This window comes from Geotrypetes seraphini, chromosome 1 (genome assembly GCF_902459505.1).
Source record: "Geotrypetes seraphini chromosome 1, aGeoSer1.1, whole genome shotgun sequence".
NCBI classification, from domain to species: Eukaryota; Metazoa; Chordata; class Amphibia; order Gymnophiona; family Dermophiidae; genus Geotrypetes; species Geotrypetes seraphini.
Window position 1 is genome coordinate 501366592 of NC_047084.1, and position 19517 is coordinate 501386108.

General features: G+C 44.3%; 1 protein-coding gene across 1 annotated transcript in view; it reads right to left on the reverse strand.

The window, feature by feature from the left end:
* The window catches only part of DAPK1 (death associated protein kinase 1), a 312064-nt gene that overhangs the window by 123246 nt on the left and 169301 nt on the right, over positions 1-19517 (reverse strand). Inside the window, exons 12-14 of the mRNA XM_033927667.1 lie at positions 18210-18329; positions 4335-4433; positions 2479-2577 (exon numbers count right to left, since the gene is read on the reverse strand). Of these exons, the coding sequence (XP_033783558.1) occupies positions 2479-2577; positions 4335-4433; positions 18210-18329 (318 nt within the window). The remainder of the gene's footprint in view (positions 1-2478; positions 2578-4334; positions 4434-18209; positions 18330-19517) is intronic.

Sequence of the window (19517 nt, forward strand, 5' to 3'; positions counted from 1 at the left end):
AGGGCCAGATTCTGCAACCGGTGCTGGTATCGGCCGGCACCTCCAAAACCAGCACCGGTCTCGTGTCATCACGTACTGGCGCTGGCTGCAGAATCGCAGTCACATGTAAAGTAGACACCAGAAATTTAGGCTAGGGTTTTACTGGCCTACATTTCCAGCACCTACTTTACACGAGAATCAATTCCACAGGAGTTCCTGCTGGCACCTATGGTCACTTCACGCACAAGCCATGCCCACTTTGACCACAGGCACCGGTAGGCATCTCTGTGGATGGGAGATCAGCAGTCCGTTCTGCAGGCACCTACATTTTTTAAAATTAGTTTTTTAATTGGTTTTAACCGATAGGGTCAATTACTACATTATCACCAATTAAACCAATTAATTTAGGCAGCATTAGGATGTCTACTGCCACCTAACTTTTGGTGTCCCTATGAGAATCAATGTCTCAATGTTGAGCTGCCCATACGATTTCATGCAAACCAATTCTGTTAGAATACACTAAACTTTTGTAAAAGTGCCCCTCAATGTGAAATTAAAAAACCAACAACAACAAAAATTAACTAAAAAGGCTGCCAATCGCAGTACATAATCTTTCCTATTTCCATTCACTCATCTAATATAATAAAACGGTAAGCCGCGCATGCGCACTTCCTATGCGTGCGTCCGTTTTCCGTGAGCTGTAGCGACCCATAGGAAGTGCGCATGCGCGGCTTACGGTCTGGCCTCACGCGAGGCAAGACAAGTGACATGCGCGCCCTTCCCTGCTCTCCACCTGTGGAGCGGCGGCTGACGACTGCTAGCACCCCCTGCCCTCTCCGTCGCCTCTCGGCTCCAGCGGCGTAGGCAGCACTATAAACACGCTGCTTCGCGCCCTTCTCTGCCGATTTCCTCTGCCGCGTCTCTGATGACATCATCGGAGACAGATGCGGCAGAGGAAATCGCCAGTAGAAGGCCGCGAAGCAGCGTCTTTAAAGTGCTGCCTACGCGGCTGCAGTCCCGAGGTTTGTCGGCGGTGGGAGGGTCAGGAGCAGGCCGGATCGACAACGGCAGTAAAAGAAGGGGGAGGGGCCGAACGGAGCACGGAAGAGAAGGTAAGAGAAGGGAAGGGGGGAGTGGGGGAAAATGCTGCTACTGCTTCTACACAGGAAAGGGGGGGGATAGGAGGGAAATGCTGTTGCTGCTGCATAGGGAAGTGGGATGGAAATGCTGCTGCACAGGGAAATGGGGACAGCGGGAGGGAGGGAGACAGAAAGAAAGAAAGACACAGGGGCAGGGAGAGGGACAGAAAGACAGACAGAGAAAGGGGGCCAGGAGAGAGTCAGCAGGAGAGGGAAAGGGGGCTGCTTTGGGGTGAGGGGTGAGCTTGGGGCAAACAGCTTTGCTCTGGGGGGGAAGACAGAAGGGGCCATGGAGAGACAGGGAGAGGGATAGGGGGCTGCTTTGGGGGGAGGGATGTGCTGGGGGGAGACAGAAGGGGCCATGGAGAGATAGGGAAAGGGGACAGACAGCTTTGCTCTGGGGGGGGGGGGAAGACAGAAGAGGGCCATGGAGAGACATTTGGGGGGGATGTGGGTGCTGGGAGCAGACAGCTTTGCTCGGGGGGAGGGGGAGACAGAAGGATACAGACAGCGGCCAAGGAGAGAGAGATAAAGAAACACAGACAGACAGACACACTAATTCTAGCACCCGTTAATGTAACGGGCTTAAAGACTAGTTTACTATATTACTTTAACATGAGGATATTACTGGCCAGATTTTACAGTAGAAATCCTGCAAACGGGATGGCTGGATGTCAACTTCAGCAGTTGGAACCTAGGACAATACCAGGTGGACTTTAGCCTAAGGCCCAGAAATATCAAAGAAGAGACAATTTAATTTAATCATGGGCAGACTGGATGGACCATTCAGATCTTTATCTGCCATCATTTACTATGTTACTATCAGCAAAGAATGCAACAATTTTAGCCTGCTGTTAAGGGGTGTCCATTTCTTACTAAATATTTGGTTTGTTAACTGCACCTTAAATTTCAAATTGTTTGTTGTTTATTGAAAGCTTCTATACAGCTACTAATGACTGGGGAGTCAATTCAGAGCAGTTTACATGAGCTTCTGTAAAGTTCATCATTATGTGTTAAAATCAATTTAGCATGTGTTAAAATTACTCATAAAAATGAATGTGGGAAGCTACCTGAAAAAAACAAACAAACACAGGAAAGGTTCGTGTGTGACAAACAAAATTTTTTTGCCTGTCCATATCCTTACTATCTACCTTTCCCAAGGTATTTTTTCAGTAACATTTCAAAATAATGAAATTAACCTATCCAAGGGAAAAATGCCAGTAAACACAGGTCATGCTTTTTCAATGTGACAGGGTTATAAAACAAGGGAATTTAGTTTATAAACATGGTTTATAAATTCAAAAAGGTCTTTCTAGATCCTGACTGCATTGAACTGTGTACAAGAAACTGTTTTCCTTACCTTGTCCTTAACATCCAAAGGGCACTGCTTTCTATGAAGAAATCGCAAAGTCTCTACATGTCCATGCCGGGAAGCCCAGTAAATTGCATTAGATCCAGCCTAAACAGAAGGAATAACATTATGAAGCTAGGAGACAAAGTTTCCCACTGTGCCAACATCTGCCCAAGAAAAAGACACTGCACAGATAGATGTTACCAATAAAATGGGGCACAAGACTAAAGCGTGCAGCACAAATGTTCAAATGGATTTTAATCAGAAACAGTGTGATAGCTGTGCTAGTCCACTTCTAATATACAGAAAATAAAACAAAACATAGAAAAGAAATTAAGATACATCAGTCCAATAAAAGAGATTTCATATTTATATATTACAATCAGAAACAGGAATAAAATTAACATCAACTTACAAAGGTGACCTTACAAAGGATTTGAAACCTTTGGGGTGCAGGGCTTAAAAATCCATTAGAACTGCTTGGGACAGCGTTCCACCACTTTGGCAGAACCGTATTATATGTGGAAAAGATTCAGTTGTGCCTGGAACAGCTCTGACATGTCAGAGGAAGTAAAGCAGAGCAGTGACCTTTACCAGCAATTAAGTCCTGCTTTCAATCCCTTGCTAATTTCCCCATGCCCTCCTGTTTAAGAAAGTCAAGCAGAGAGAAGCCTACATTGTTTTCCCATCCTCCCTCTAGCAAAGGAGGAAACAAAGCTGTGTCAGCAGCACTGATCAATTCTGGGCACCCAGAAGAGATGGATACTAGTCGACAGCAAGATTAAAAAGCAGCAGACAGCATGCAGGTGGAATTCAGTCTCCTGAAGCAAGTATGTAGTGTTGCTCTGAATTCCACTCCGTCATACCCCTACTTGAGGCAAGGGTATAGGCCAGTCTACCCCTTTTCCTGATGCAGAGGAAATGCCAGCTGATTCCTGCTCTCAAGAGGAGAACTACTGTGCTTTACAGGCCATGGAAGGAGAGGAGTGTAACTGGACAGGGTAAGCTTCTAGGGAGGTAGCATCTTAAAGGATCCCCAAAGGTTTGGTTAGAGGATGGCTAAGATTTAGCTCTAAGATTACTAAAGAAATCATGAGGGGGTGGGGGGATGTGATGGAGGATAAGGACCATCAGAGAAGAAAAGGATAAGAGCTCTTCCATCCCAAGGGCCTTGTGAATTGCTGCAGCAGCAATTCCATTCTCTCTGGGGGGAAAAAAAGGCCTAACCTGGAAATCAAACTCAGTTTTATCTCTGCATGGCAGACCAAGGTCTTTACTTTTTATGACATTGCCCTTTTACAGTCCATATTTTATCTTAGAAGCAAAAACTACTCCTCTCTGGAAAGCTCAAAACATGTCTTGTTTTCTCTTCTTTTGGTCTTACACCACTCTCTTCTAGCCTAATAGCTTTTTTTGAAGCACGTCTTTAGTCATTAAATGGTGTCAAAATAGCAGACCATCAAGATGGGAGCGAGTCCATATTGTAAGAAAACCCAAAAAAATACCAAAATCGAGGAATAAAACCCAAAAGTCAAGTTTCTGCAAAACCTGCATCAGGGGTTATGACTACATATACTGTACACAAAGGATGGAATTATAGGAAATTAACTCTAAATCAACGTTATGAATAAACAATTTTCTATATACCAATAACCAATTTATCTCTGCATGTGATATTAAACTGATATGATTTAAGTTATGCAAACTTTCTTCTTTTGTTTATAAAAAAACCCAATCATTTCACCTATACACTGCTGAAGAAATGTGAATAAAAATTTGTCAAATCTTAGTTGCACAATACAGCCATTATACGAGTAGATTACGAGTATTCTGTGCATTTTAAACAGTTTACCGGTAACCCAGACCTTATCTTGGACATCAATCCGTGCTCCTCTCTGAATCAGCAGCTCGAGCATCTGAATGTTTCCACAGCCTGCTGCAATCAGCAGTGGTGGTATGCCATGCTAAAAAGATAAAAACACATACATAAAACAGGTGATTTCTTGTACAATAAAATGAAAAATAAAAAAAAATTCATACAAATTCAGAGGCCAATGCTGAAGTGCAGGGAGAAATGTCATAAAATACTAATGTATGAGTACTCTCTTCCCAGAATGTTCCCCTTCTTTCCACAGGCCTAATCTATAATTCAAACTTTGGTGGGAGTGAAATATGAGCCTTAAAGAATCAGGGAAGAACCTGGAAAATTAGTAGCAGTCTATGTGGAAAGCCATTTAAAAACACTGCTGTGACCTACAGCCATTTCAGTGCTGCAGATAATACTACTCAATATTTTATATTCTTCGCTCCCACAGCAGATGAGACTACAAGCTCTGGTGGACTCTATACTTGCTGGCTACCACCATCGCTATTGTTCCCTGTACCTGCTGTCAATATAAAGAAACACACAAACAGGCCTCCTACAGCAGTTTCCATTTACAGGGCACCATAAGCTGCATTAATAGCCCGATTCAATGCCTGCTGAGAGTCATCTGGAGCAGAACTGTCATTTTGGAAGGACAGACATTCCTTTTAAAGCAAGCCTTTTGCTTAATTATTTTGTTTCTTCTATTATGCATTTTTTTAAAATTCACTGTGGGAGAAGAACAGAATATACAGAGTGCCCACAAAAACACTCCTTGATTTTAAATGGTTACAAAATCAAAATTTATTGGAATATTCTTTCACCTTTGAGGCTACAGTTTCATCAACTCATAAAGTTTCATATGGTATCTGTTGATTACATACACTCGATGTGTGCTCCACCTGTTACTTGGCAAACATCGATGTGATAATCAAGCTTGGATCAGACTCTACGAAGCATATCTGGTGCGATTGCGTTTATAGTTTCAGAGATGTGTTCCTGCAGATCATCCATAGCTGCAGGTAGTGGAGGTATGTACACTCTGTCTTTTATGTACTCCCAAAGGAAAAAGTCACAAACAGTAATGTCCAGTGATCTCGGGGCCACTTGAGGAACACCTGGTCATTTTGTCACATTGCATTGTCTGAAGGTTGTAACTTCTGCACCAACTGCAGCTTATAAGGGTGAAAGCCCAAGCGATTGTGTAAGATCTTGCTAACCGTGCTTTTTGGGACTTGTATTTGCTGTCATCTTATTTATAAACATATTCCAATAAGTTTTGATTTTGTAACCATTTAAAATCAAGGAGTGTTTTTGTGGGCACTCTGTATATGTTCTGAAATAAGCAGAGCTAGAATGGCTGCTCAGTTAGCAACTATATTAATGCAGCAGGAGAAGGCTGGCGCCAGAGGCAGCAATTGTCATCCTAGGAGAATTGATGACCCTCTCCCCCCACCACCATACACAGGACACTGCAGCAAAAGGTGAGCAGAATTGAGGAAGAGTAGGTTCACCAAACCTGGGAGGTATGCCTCCCTCAAACCTCCCAGGAAAGTTCAGGACTGGTGCCAGGCAGGGAGATCACCCTTTCCCCATCATAATACTCTACTGATTGGGCCCTTCAACAGGAAAATAGAAATTTTCTTCTATATGAATCCCCCACATGTCAAGATAATTCTTTTGGAAGGACAGTTAGATTTCTGAATTTGTTTGTTCTGAGCAGTGAAATAAATAAATAAGTTGATTTTCCATCATATTACATTTTTATTCTCAACTGTACAGACTCACTTAAAAAAACGGCAGAAAACACAACAGTGTGCTTATTTAATGTATTGTTACCATGCAGGGCATGGGGCAACTGTTCGTTTGGCCTACAGGTAAAAAATAGCCTTGAAATAGATGAAGAGTATTTTGTGCTATGTGTGCAAGGCTGTGAGGCACTACTCAGTTCACCTCCCAAGCATCTCTCTTCTCCATCGCCATGCAAATTGAAACTAAATGGAAAGCTAGAAATACACACTCATACTAAATGGACAAATTTTATCCTGAGGCACCTCAAAATAAGGCCTCTTTATATGGCAAGATTTTAGCCATGTGCAGGTAATTTTATTTAAGTTTTCCTACATATAAAGACTGTTTTACACATAGAAAAGAGCTTGTCTAAAATTGTATAGCAGCAAACACACTAGGGTGGTCCAAAAAAAAAAAAAATAAATTTCAAGTTCATGGGATATGAACATGTCTACTTTTGTTCTACATCTGGCCACTGTTGTGTCAAATTATAAACCTTCTGGTGAACATTTACAGCCTGTTTTACAAAGCCGCGCGGCAACAGTCCCAAAGCCCTTTAAATCTCTATGGGCTTTGGGGCCGTTACTGCGCAGGAGCTGCTAGCGTGACTTTGTAAAACAGGCCCTTAGAGATTGCACAAAATTTTTTAAATTTAATACATAAAATGCAAGTATAGAATTTATATTAATTTTCCTTCTAAACTTGAATTGTGAGCAAATGCATATGGAAAGAAGTTAAAATTAGGGCTGAATAATTAATGTGTTGATGAGATTAACACACTAAATTATTTAATGGCATTAAAAAAAATTAACGAGATTAACGCGGTCAGGCCCACCTTCCTTCCCAGTCATGGCATTCTTCATCTGACTGATCATCACTTCCAGTATGTTCCACTGGAAGTGAAGTCAGGCAGAAGACAATGGGCTAGATTCACAAAGCAAACCAATTGTGTACTGATTGGTTTGCGATCCCTTTGCGACCAAATTTCCCTCGGCCCCATTCACTAACCTCTCCTGCAATCTACTTCGAATCCGTGCATGCAAATGAGGAGAAACACATGCAAAGTAGACAGGGATGCGATTCACCAATCAAATTTTCCAAATCGACTGGGCTGACTGATCATCCCAAGAAGCGACTGCTGGGGACCAGTTGAAAAAGTCTTTCCAACTCGCCGAAGCCCTGCTCTCTGCTGCCCCGAATCTCTCCTACCTGCCGTCCCGATGCTCTTCTCCGGCCTGCTCTGCCCCGATGCTCTTCTCCTGCCCGAATGCCTCCCGCTGCCCTGATCTGCCTGCGCAACTCTACCGCTGCCCTGATCTGCCTGCCCCGAATGCCTGCCTGCCCTGACTTTCCCACCCTTCCCTGTAGTGCTAGCCTGTGGTTTTAATCCATGGGCTTAAGCAGGTTAAAACCACGGGCTCCAAAAGAAGAGAAAAAAAGAAAAGTTTAAAAAAGATGTAAAAAGAACGCAAGGAGGAGCACTCCCTGTCGCAGTCCCTACAGCGTGGAGCTGCCTGTAAAATGAAGTGAACTTCCATGTGTGCCAGGGATTTCGGTTTTGCCTTGTGCTGGACATTTTTTCTCTGCCGGCTGGCCCCGAGGTCCAGCGCATGCGCAGACCATCTACAGATGGTCTGCACGTTTGCTGGGATCGCTGTAGAGCGATCCGGGCAGGCAGATGGGGGCATTCCTCTTATCACCCCCATCTGCATATTAGAGTTTGGGGAATTCATCGGACCTGCCCGGATCAGGTTCGTGAATCTAGCCCAATGTCAGAGGAACATTGGTTTAGAGCAGTGGTCTCAATGCCAGGTACTATTTTGAGGCCCTTAGTATGTTTATCATAATCACAAAAGTAAAATTTATTGATCATATGTCTCTTTAGCTATAAGTTACAATATTATCATTAAGACTTATCCAAAAGGAAAGATTTATAAACTATAAAGAGTTTTACCTCATTCAAAATTGTAATTTCTTTAATAAAACATTAACAATTTTTTCTGAGGCCCTCCAAGTACCTACAAATCCAAAATGTGGCCCTTCAAAGGGTTTGAGTTTGAGACCACTGGCTTAGAATCATAATGAGAGCTGTCCCTCTGCAGCTGCCACTGCTGCCTCCCTCTGGAGAGCCACCCTTGCCACTGCTGCCCTCTCAGGAGAGTTGCCTTGCCGCTGCTGCCTGCCACATGCCTCTTCCTTTGGCTGCTGCTGCCTGCCACTTGGTGCCGCCACCATAGTCCACTAAATCCCTTCCTCTAACCCTTCATAACCTACCAACAGTGCTAGTAATTAAAACAGAGCACTGCCAGCTTCAGTCTCTCCAGTCCCTGCTACACTGGAACAGGAAGTTACATCAGCTGTTCCAGTGCAGCAGGGACTACAGAGACCATGAGACACTGGAGCTGGCTAGCACTATCGGCAGGCTATGAAAGGTTAAAGGGAGGGAGGAAAGGTGGAGAGACCAGACTAGGTTAGAGAGGAAGAAGAGACCCCCAATCACACCACAGGAGGGAGGGAGGAAAGAGAGCAAGAAAGAGATACCTGACCACAGAGGGAGGGAGGAAGGAGAGAGATACCCTACCACAGAGGGGGGGGGGGGAGGAAGGAAGGAGAGAGATACCTTACCACGAGGGGAGAGAGGGAAGTAGGGAAGAAATAGAAATACTCGACCACAGAGGGAGGGAGGGGGACAGAGAGATGTGCAACCATGGGGAAGAGAAGGAGTGAGTAGGAGCACAGGAAGATTTGCTAGGAGAAAGAGGTGCAGACGGGGGGTGGGAGTATTGGGTGATGTTTGAGAGGGCCAGATTCTGAAAATAGGGATGGGAAAAACAAGGGAGATAGTGACAGAGGAGGGAAGGAGAGAAATTGTGAGCATGGTGTGATGGAGAGAAGGAAGAGCGAAGGGAAGAGAGGGTTACACATGGAAGGGAACAGAAAGAAAAGGAAGGAGACGGGAGGAAGATGATGGTGCCCATGAATGGCAGGGAAAGGAAGAGACGGAAACTAGATAGATTTGAAAAGGAGAAAGAAAAAAATGGAAGAAAAGTTGATTGTGAAAGATGGATATAGGGCAGGAATTACAGAGGAGAAAAAAAGAAAGTGATTAGACAGAGCACAAGGAAGCAGAACCAGATATGCATAACTAGATAATTAGAAAGATAAAATCACCAGACAACAAAGTTAAAACAAATTATTTTATTTTTAGTTTAGTAAGGGGGTAATGGGATTTTATATATCACCTTTCTATGGAAAAACTGAATTGAAATGTGTCAGTTTTGAGAATTTACATCCACTATGTATTTATTACACTTTACAGGAAGAAATGTGACGGGGAACTTTGTGATTAATTGCGTGATTAAAAATATCAATTGCGATTAATTGTGCGATTAAACGTTTTAATTGATGTATAGCCCTAGTTAAAATACATACTGTGTTACTTACAGCTGAAAATAGTCTTGTTGACCTAATGATTTATTATGTATTGCTCAGTGTTCAGTGATTAATGTCATTATTCCACAGTAAATGCAAAGGCTAGATTCTCTAAAGGGCATCTAAATTAATTGGCAAAATCCCATTAATAGACTCAATAATTGAAAAAAAATTTAATTGGGCAATAGGCATCTTCCCGATTCTATAAAAGGTAGGCACCTATCGTATGGTGCTTAGTGGCACCGAATGCCTAAGTGGGCATTTTTATGGATGAAGCTTGACTTAGGCGCCGCTAAGCATGATTCTCAAAAAAATAAAGGCATCTGAAATGGAAGCCTTTACAACTTTTGCCTATATTTCTGGCGCCTAAGTTTTTACATAAGCACCGCTAAGTGTGAGTCTATAAATGGCACCTAAACATGATTGACACATGGCTGGTGCCATTTTTCTAGGCACCAGTCGATTTAGGCGCTGTTTACAGAATCCGGGTCAAAATGTTTGTTGTGTGTGAACACAGAATGGTAGACCTATATTCAGTCAGTATTCAGCAGTGTGGCTTTGGAGCAAGTTAGATAGTTCTTTCTGTGCTGAGCAACAAGGTGAAGGAGCTGCTTCTGTACCTCATTCTTTGTGAAACTTGAATAATACTGCTACATTAGGGCAACTGCACTTTCAGCAGAGTTGTTGACTGCTGTTGATGATGCCAACTGCTTCAAATACTAGTTTAGATCATCTCTTCAGTTTGCAGGATCTTTAACCAGAAATTGTTCAGCCTTTTCATGTCCATTTGTGTCAAGAACATCAAAGAAGACAGTTCTCTTTGTTATACATGAGGCCAAGTGACTCAGAAGGGCAGTCGAGACATTTCACTGAATTTGTGAATTGTAGAAGCTGAAGGTTTGCCACCATCTTGAACTTTACTTCACTGCTTAGTCTCATCAAGAGACCAGCCAAAATTTCTGACAAGTACCACAGATGTTTGGTGAATGTTGCTGATGCAGCCTTGTTCAGATATTTTTGGAGTTCTGAAAGCAGAAGCAAATCGTTAAGGGTTGCTCTTACAGGAAGAGGTACTTCATTGCCAGTAGCGGATGTAGATGAGGCTAAAAAAGAGAACCTACCTTTCTTTGGCAGTAAGAGAGAACTACTGCTGGAACAGAAATATGTTAATACTGTACATGGTCTTCACCATCCACTGTGCATGGTAGAAGGCCCTGAGTGCTCAAAATGATGGCTTCACTTTATTTACATCTGGGCAGCAACCAAGAAAAATTAAACACAGCTCAAGAAGTTCCATGTATTCTTCCTTTAGACGTGATGCATTCAGAGATGTTCTGCAGAAAGCAAGAGCTTCTTTCTGCATCAAATGTATCGCCCACAGCAACCTCATATGAATCCTGACCTACAGGATTTATGGTCAATTTTGCTGAAATCTTTTGAACACCGCAACATCTGGTCCTCCACTAACTCCAAACAGTTGAGTGAAGATACTTCCAAGCACCAATTTCATCATATGATGTCGACAGGCGAGCCATACTCTCATTCTTCTGATGATTCATTGAAGGTGCATGCACTGTTTTCAGGCCTATATTACTTGCAGTGGTATCAAAAACCAATCCCTGGACTTGTCTCTGAAGATTCCACTCATCCAGTACTGAGACAGGCCTCAACTTGCTGTTTACCAGTTCCATGGCCAATTTTTAAAACTCTGAGTAACCTCTGTTCTCCATTGTCAGTGACAAGTACAACTCTGTCGACCACTTTTTTTTACTTCCAGTAATGTCCAGGAGTTTTCCACTGCAATGCAGCAGTAATGGAGTTTTGTCAAGAATCATCCCTTCAGTGTGGCTACCTCCTCACAGTTCTTGCACCATGAACATTGGAGTGAGCTTCTTAACAATGTAATTTCATTTACATCATGGTCAAGTGCTTTGGCAACAGCACCAGTGACAAACATGGCACCCCTGTCTGGCACATTAACACAATCTAACATTCCAGCAACTTCAGGATGTGCAAGGATGTTCACCTTTGGCCGTTTTGACTGAGAACTAAGAGTTCTGCTGGCTTCAAAATCAGCATCTGAATTTGAACAACTGCCAGCAATATTCTTGGAATCAGATAATCCACTAGTCAGAGGGAGAGAAATAGCATTTGGCTGTGTTGACAATGACATTATGTTTAAATCTGTTTTATTAAATTTTCAAAATATACCTACGTACAAAACAGAAGCTAAACAATAAGCAATGCACAATTCTCCCTCCCCAAAACCAGTCTCCCCTCTCTCCCCCTACCCCCCCACCCCTCCCAAAGAAAGAAACAGTCACAGCAATAAACAACCAGTCAATATCAGTCCAGGAAACGTGTCCGCACTGTGGGTGACATAGTAGAACAAAAAGGCCTCCAACATTGAAGAAATAAAGCACCCCGCTTAGAGTGAAGATCAGGAATTGCCTGACGCTCATAACCCACCAAGTAAATCATCTGTGTCCGCCAGTGAGAAACAGTTGGTGTTTGCGGGGACAACCAACATTGTAAGATAGTTTTTATACCTATAAAGATGGCTCGGCGTACAAAGGCAGACATGCCCAGCCGAACCGGTACTAAAGAAAACTTCAAGGTAAAAAGAAAAGTAACTGTGGGAGTCCATGAGCAATTCCAAAGAGACTGAGTCAGAAGACCAATGCGCCGCCAGTAGGCCCTTATACCAGGGCATAGCCAAAACATGTGTCCAAGGGTAGCCCTAGGAGCATGACACTTGGGACAGCACGCAGAGGAGCTAAGACGTGCTCTATAGGCGCGCACAGGAGCAAAGTAGGCTCGCACCAGAAACTTGTAATATCGTTCCCTCTCCACCGCAGCAGCTGAAACAGTGGATCCCAATTTAAAACTCCGTTTTAACATAGTTGCGGTCACTGAAACTTGTAGATCCAGAGTCCATGAACGTGCTAAGGCAGCATAGTCCAGCTCCCCGGCCAGTTCTTGAAGAAAACGATGGTGAAATCGAAGCGAGATGGGCTCCTGAGTGGTTAAGCCAAAAGATTCGGATAGTTTGTCCTGCACATCTTCTGTTAAAGCTTGTTGAGGAAGAGATTGCACATAATGTAAGAGTTGACCATAACTTAACCAATCTTTGGTAGATAATAGGTGGGAGTCCATCAGCCACTGGAAAGGTTGCAATGTACCATCAGGTTTCAAAATTTGAGACAGATAAAACACACCATTCCGCCTCCACGAGGAAGAGGCGCCCCAACTTAAACCTGGAGAGAAATCCCCATTACCAATAATGGGCAGACACGGCGTCACATCAAACTGAATGTGCAATTGGGTGCATATTTGTTTCCAGATTTTACGCACCGGAAATAAAAGGAAATCCCCATAGCGATGAGTACGCAAAGGTAAGCGGGGGACATGTATAAGATAACTAAAGTGAAATGGGGCATATGCAAGGCATTCTACCTCGGCCGCTGAAAAATGGGAAGTCCCGCAAAACCAATCGTTCAGATGACGGAGTTGACAAGCAACATTCATTCGTCCCAAATGTAACAACCCCAGACCCCCCTGAGCTATGGGCAAAGAAAGAGTTTTAAGGGGAATCCGGGAACGTTTACCACCCCATAAGTAGCTTGAGAGTATTTTATGTAACACCCGAAGGTGTCGACGCTGCAGTAGCAAAGGTAAAGTCTGTAAAAGGTACAACCACTGGGGGATAATCATTATATTGTATAAGGCTATTTTACCCAAAAGAGATAAAGGATAGGAGCGCCAGGCCCGGAGCCTCTGTCCCGTACGCGTAAGTAACGGTGTAACGTTGAGTGTATATAACTGAGATAAGTCTTGTGGGATCAGCACCCCAAGGTAACGTAAAGGTGCAGAAGCCCATTCTAGTAGGAAGGGCCCAATCCAAGAGGTTCTGACCTGCCCCTGCAGAGGGAGAACTAGGGACTTTTGTCTGTTCAAGGTAAGACCAAAAAAATATGGAATTCGTCCAAGATCTCAAGCGCCCGAGTTATAGATTGGTGAGGCCGGGCCAGCGTCAACAAGAGATCGTCGGCAAAGGCCAAGACCCGAAGTTGGAAAGAGCCTTCCTGTAGTCCAACCAGAACATCGTCTTTTTGGAGTGTCCGTATCAGAGGTTCCAGGTATAACAAAAATAGTAAGGGAGATAATGGGCAACCATAGAAACATAGACATAGAAACATAGAAATAGACGGCAGATAAGGGCCAACGGCCCATCTAGTCTGCCCACCTTAATGTCCCTCCCCTACCTTTGCCCTGTGAAGAGATCCCATGTGCCGATCCCATTTGGCCTTAAAATCAGGAACGCTGCTGGCCTCAATCACCTGTAGTGGAAGACTATTCCAGCGATCAACCACTCTTTCAGTGAAAAAGAATTTCCTGGTGTCACCTCGTAGCTTCCCGCCCCTGATTTTCAACGGATGCCCTCTTGTTGTCGTGGGACCCTTGAAAAAGAAGATATCTTCCTCCGCCTCGATGCGGCCCGTAAGATACTTGAACGTCTCGATCATGTCCCCCCTCTCTCTGCGCTCCTCGAGCGAGTATAGCTGTAATTTGTCAAGCCGTTTTTCGTATGGTAGATCCTTGAGTCCCGAGACCATCCGGGTGGCCATTCTTTGCACTGACTCCAGTCTCAGCACATCCTTGCGATAATGCGGCCTCCAGAATTGCACACAGTATTCCAGGTGGGGCCTCACCATGGATCTATACAATGGCATAATGACTTCCGCCTTACGACTGACGAAACCCCTTCGTATGCAGCCCATGATTTGTCTTGCCTTGGACGAAGCCTGCTCCACTTGATTGGCAGACTTCATGTCCTCACTGACGATTACCCCCAAGTCTCGTTCTGCTACCGTTTTTGCTAGGATCTCGCCATTAAGGGTATAAGACTTGCATGGATTCTGGCTGCCCAGGTGCATAACCCTGTCGGGTTCCCCTGCCCACCGGAAAAGGCTGTGTAAAGATCCCATTAACTAAGATCGACGCCATAGGGGAAGAGTACAAGGCCCGCAGAGCGGATAAGAACCATCCTCCAATGCCCACATGTTCCAAGACCTTAAAAAGATAAGGCCAAAGAACCTGGTCAAAGGCCTTGGCTGCATCGAGACTGACCAAAACACCCATGGTATCAGACGCTTGTGCCCTAGACATTGCCAACAAGGCCCGACGGACATTAAGGACCGAGTGACGACCCTGAACAAATCCCACCTGTGCTGGAGAAATAATATGTGGTAAAAGGGGTGTTAAACGATTGGCCAGTAAACAGGACATGATTTTTATATTTACATTAAGTAAAGAAATTGGTCTATATGACTCAACCTCATCTTTAGGTGTATTTGGTTTGGGAAGTAGGGTAATAGTGGCAGTGTTGGCAAAAACGGGGAATGTCCCGGATTGCATGGCCTCTTCATAATATCTCAACAATGGGTCACACAACTGGGGTGACAACTGCTTATAAAATTCGGTCGAAAACCCATCCGGGCCCGGGGCAGTACAAGCACGTAAGTTCTTGATCGCTTTTTGAATTTCTATGGCCTGTATGGGTCTATTTAAAGCGTCTTGTTGCCGATCTGTAAAGCGAGGTAGACCCGCGTCTTCCAGATAATCTGAAACTTCCGGACCACAATAAGGACCAGGCTCCGAATAGAAGGTGGAAAAATGCCGATAAAACGCTTCAGCTATATCCAGTGGTTTAGTAGACTGACCAACCGGACCCCATCGGATCTTAGAAATATATCTAGATTCCTGCCAATTCTTAGTTAAGGATGCCAACATCCGACCCGGCTTATTCCCATAACGATAGAATTTGTATTTACGATAGATAAGGGAACGTTTAGAGCGATCGTGAAGTAACCCATTCAGAGAGACCTGTGCCAAATGAAGTTCGTCCCGTAGAACTGCTGTAGGAGTACTGAGATAGAGGAGCACTGACGTTCTAACCTAATAATGTCAGCCGATATGCGTTTGTTCCTTGCCGCCACATAAGCAATTATTGCACCTCTAAGAACAGCCTTAGCGGTCTCCCAAAATAGACCTGGGTTTGAGCGATGTTGGGCATTAGTGAGCAGGTAGTCTTCCCAACTAGTTCGGAGATACTCCCAAAAAACCGGATCATCTTGAAGATATGCTGGGAAGCGCCACCTGCGCATACCTAGAGGAGATAGAGTCCAAGCCATATCAACCCATATAGGGCAATGATCAGAGATCTCGAGTGGTCCGATAACCGTCTCAGAAATTTGCGTAAACAGGGATTCAGGAACCAAAATATAATCCAAACGGGAAAAGGACCCATGGGCACGAGATTGGTGTGTATAATCCCGCTCCATCGGGTGCAGAAGGCGCCAGGGGTCTATCAGGCCCAAAGATTTACAAAGAAATGGGATACCTTTGGTCAGTGCAGAGGAAGAAGACACCTCAGACGTAGAACAGTCAAGTGTAACGTTCATCACCTGATTGAAATCGCCCGCTATAACCATAGGTAACGATGAATCTTGAAGCCCCAGAGATATCAGCGAATCAAAAAAATCTTGGGAATAGGCATTAGGCCTATATACATTCAGCAGCCGAAATTCCGTGCCCTGCAACGAGATATGCACAAGCTGATATCTACCCGAGGGGTCCGCTGAGATTGGTGTGATAGAGCATTGTAAACCTTTGCGTACTAATAAACAAACGCCCGCTCGTTTCCCAGAGGAGGACGCAGAATATACAGAACCCACCCAACCCCTCCTCAATTTTTGATGTTCCTCTTGGGATAATTTAGTTTCCTGTAGGCAGGCCAGGCCAGTTTAAAGCGTTTCATCGGGGAAGTGATGCCAGACACATTCCAGGAAAGAATACGGAGGGAATGATCACCCAGGGTCAAAACACAAGCAGCTAGAAACAAGATAAAGCATGTGTTGAACACCTGGGTGCCCAGCCCCACCCAAGTGTCTTGAAGTATCCTGGACGTAGAAAATAACAGGCATAATTCCTAAACAGAATAGCAAGAAACAAACAATAAATAACCATGACCTTTTTGCAGCAATCTGTTCCCCACCCAACAACCCTCCCTTTCCCCAACCCCAAAGAGACCCAAAAACATACCCCCCAAAGAGCATGCTAGAGGTCCAAAATGACACCCTACAGGACCCCACCCCTCCAATTAACAATAAACATTTTCAAATTCAAGCTTATTAAACAAACTGTGAGAAGTCCACTGAATGATCAGACGTTCAAACTTCCATCGTTATATCACCTTAGGACTCAGAAAGGTGTCACGGAGGCTCTGAAGAAGATTGCAGATTTTTATTAATATAGTCAGCTGCTTCAGCGGCCACCGTGAACAGATGCCAAGATCCCTCATGGTGAATCTTCAGTATAGCAGGATATATGAATTGGAAACGCTGCTTATTATCCACCAATTTAGTGCATAGAGGATAGAAGGCTTTCCGGCGTTCTGTAAGGGCAGCTGAGTAGTCCTGACTAATCCGGATAGTAGCGCCCCGGAATTTTAGGGCATCTATTTTGGCACGGTATTGCCTCAAAATTTCCAGTTTGTGCCTGTAGTTTAGAAACTTAGCCAGCACAACCCGGGGCCTGGAATCTCTGGCAGGGCGAGCACTCAGGCGGTGGGCACGTTCCAGGCAGAGAGGGCCCAAGGATGCTGTATCAGGAAACTCCAATTCCAGCCAGCCCTCCAACTCAGCTAGCAGATGGGCATCAGGAATATTTTCAGGGATACCTAAGAATCGAAGGTTCCCCTGGCACGAACGGTTCTCTAGGTCATCGAGTTTTGCCGCCTGCATCTGAACCGTTTCCTGGAGGGCTGCTAAATCCATCTCGTGGGAGTTGATGGAGTCCTCTGCAGTGGATACTCGCTGTTCGAGCTCGGTTGTTCTGTCAGCCGTGTCGGTAAGCAGTTGTTCTAAACGGGTCATTTGGATTGTCAGCGTTTCCATCTGCGGACCCAGAACCTGTGCCACCGCCGCTTTAATATCGTTGATCGCCGCAGCTGTGAACTCCGACACAGCAGTTCCGGATGCGGCCGCCATTTTTGCCGCGCTGGGGCTCGTTCGTTCCTTGTCTTTTCGGGCCAGCTTCATACGCGCTGCCTCCTGGGATCGCGTCAAATAACGGTCCATAAGATCCCCGGCAGATAATCAATCAGCAGTGCCGACCCGATCGCCAAACAGCCGCAAAAACAAGCTATAGGAGGAGCGGGGTCCCGGAGCAGATCGGGAACGTGTCCTCACCCGCTCATAGCGTCACATGACCTCTGACAATGACATTATCTGCCTCTACTTTGGCTACAAACTTACTAAATTGTTCTTCTTGTGCTTTTTTTCTATCCTCCTTTTCAAATACAGCAGTGTTTCTCAGCTTCTTCAAATCAAGTATCACCTAAGTCTAACAAATATCAATGCGCTGTGACCTCAGTTCAACTGAGTATTTCCCTGTAGGAAACTAGGGTAAGCAAAAAGATTCTTGGGGGCAGCGTATACACTGCAGAAAGAGGAAGATTATCACAGGGCCTTCCATTTGTGGCAGAAATCTGAATGAAATTGGCATAAATTATTTAAAAAAGTTAAGAGGGTACATACAATAATCCTACAAGGCCAACTGGCAAAGCAACCAGTTGTGGAATATACTGTACCTTGTTAGGCTGATTGACGTCGTAATTGGACAGAGATCCAAGCAAATGCTGCAAACCAGGAACATTGTCATCATTGATAGCGTGAATAATAGCCTTCATGACAAAGGAATCTTCTTCATCCTTTAGGAAAGGAAACAAAAACCACTCAGCTGTAAGGTTACAAAATGAAATAGAATACACTGGCCATGAGGAATATACTGAAAGTCAAAGAAATCTGTTAATGTTCAGCTGATACCAAACAATACTGTTTAAAAAGTACTCTGTGTTTCATTATGATGTTATTTATTTAAAAGACTTATATACCGCGCTATCACCAAAGTCTAGATGGTTCACATATCAAACATTCACAGTTAAAATTCAAACATTATGGAATACATATACAAAAACAGAAAAAATTAGCATCAGTTCCCATCAGAACCAATGTAACAAGCATATTCAGCATACCACAAGCACCTGCTGGAAGAACAATGTCTTGAATTCTTTTCTAAATAGACTCCCCATTCTGAATGTCTCTCAACTTCTGTGTTCTTGAGTTCTTGACTGAATCGCCTTCGCCTCGCCCTCCTCCCGTCCAATCCTCCATCGACCCCTGCCACATTTTATTCCTTTGCTGAAATCACAGAGGAGGAACCTGCACATTTTCTCTCCTCCTCCAAACTCAATACCTGTTCCTCTGATTCCATTCTCTCTTCAGCAGATTAGTCAGTCTGCTTCTGAAGACACTTCTTCCCTTCTTTGATAGATGCACATCATCCCTGCTCAGTAGCCCTTGGAAAATCATCCCATGGTCCAGGAAGCTAAAAAGCTCTCAACGACAAGACACCATCCACGTATTTATCTCCAGGATGCTTCTCTACCCTGGCCTTTATCCTCGATAGGGAGGATCAACAAGAATATCACCTGTGCACCTAACTGCTTCACCTTCTCTTCCAGAACCACAAAGTCACTTTTGATACATTTGGAGGTGCAGTATCATTAGTGCCAACATGGATGAGCAGCATCGGATAATAAACATTAGGCTTGATGAGTCTCAGCAAGCTCTCTGTAAAATCTTGGATTTTGGCACCAGGCAGACAGCATACCTCCCACGACATCATGTCTGGTCTGCAGATGTACCCCTCAAAAGAGAATCACCAACCACCATTACTTTACACCTCCCAATAATCATGGATCTAGCAACTTTGGGGATTTCGAGCTTTGGTCCTTCATCTCCCTGGGATGCTCTCATCTCCTCCACTTCCAGAGCTGCATACTGGTTCTTCAGTTAAAGGGCAGATGGCGTCACAGTATCAATTCTGCAGGGACTCA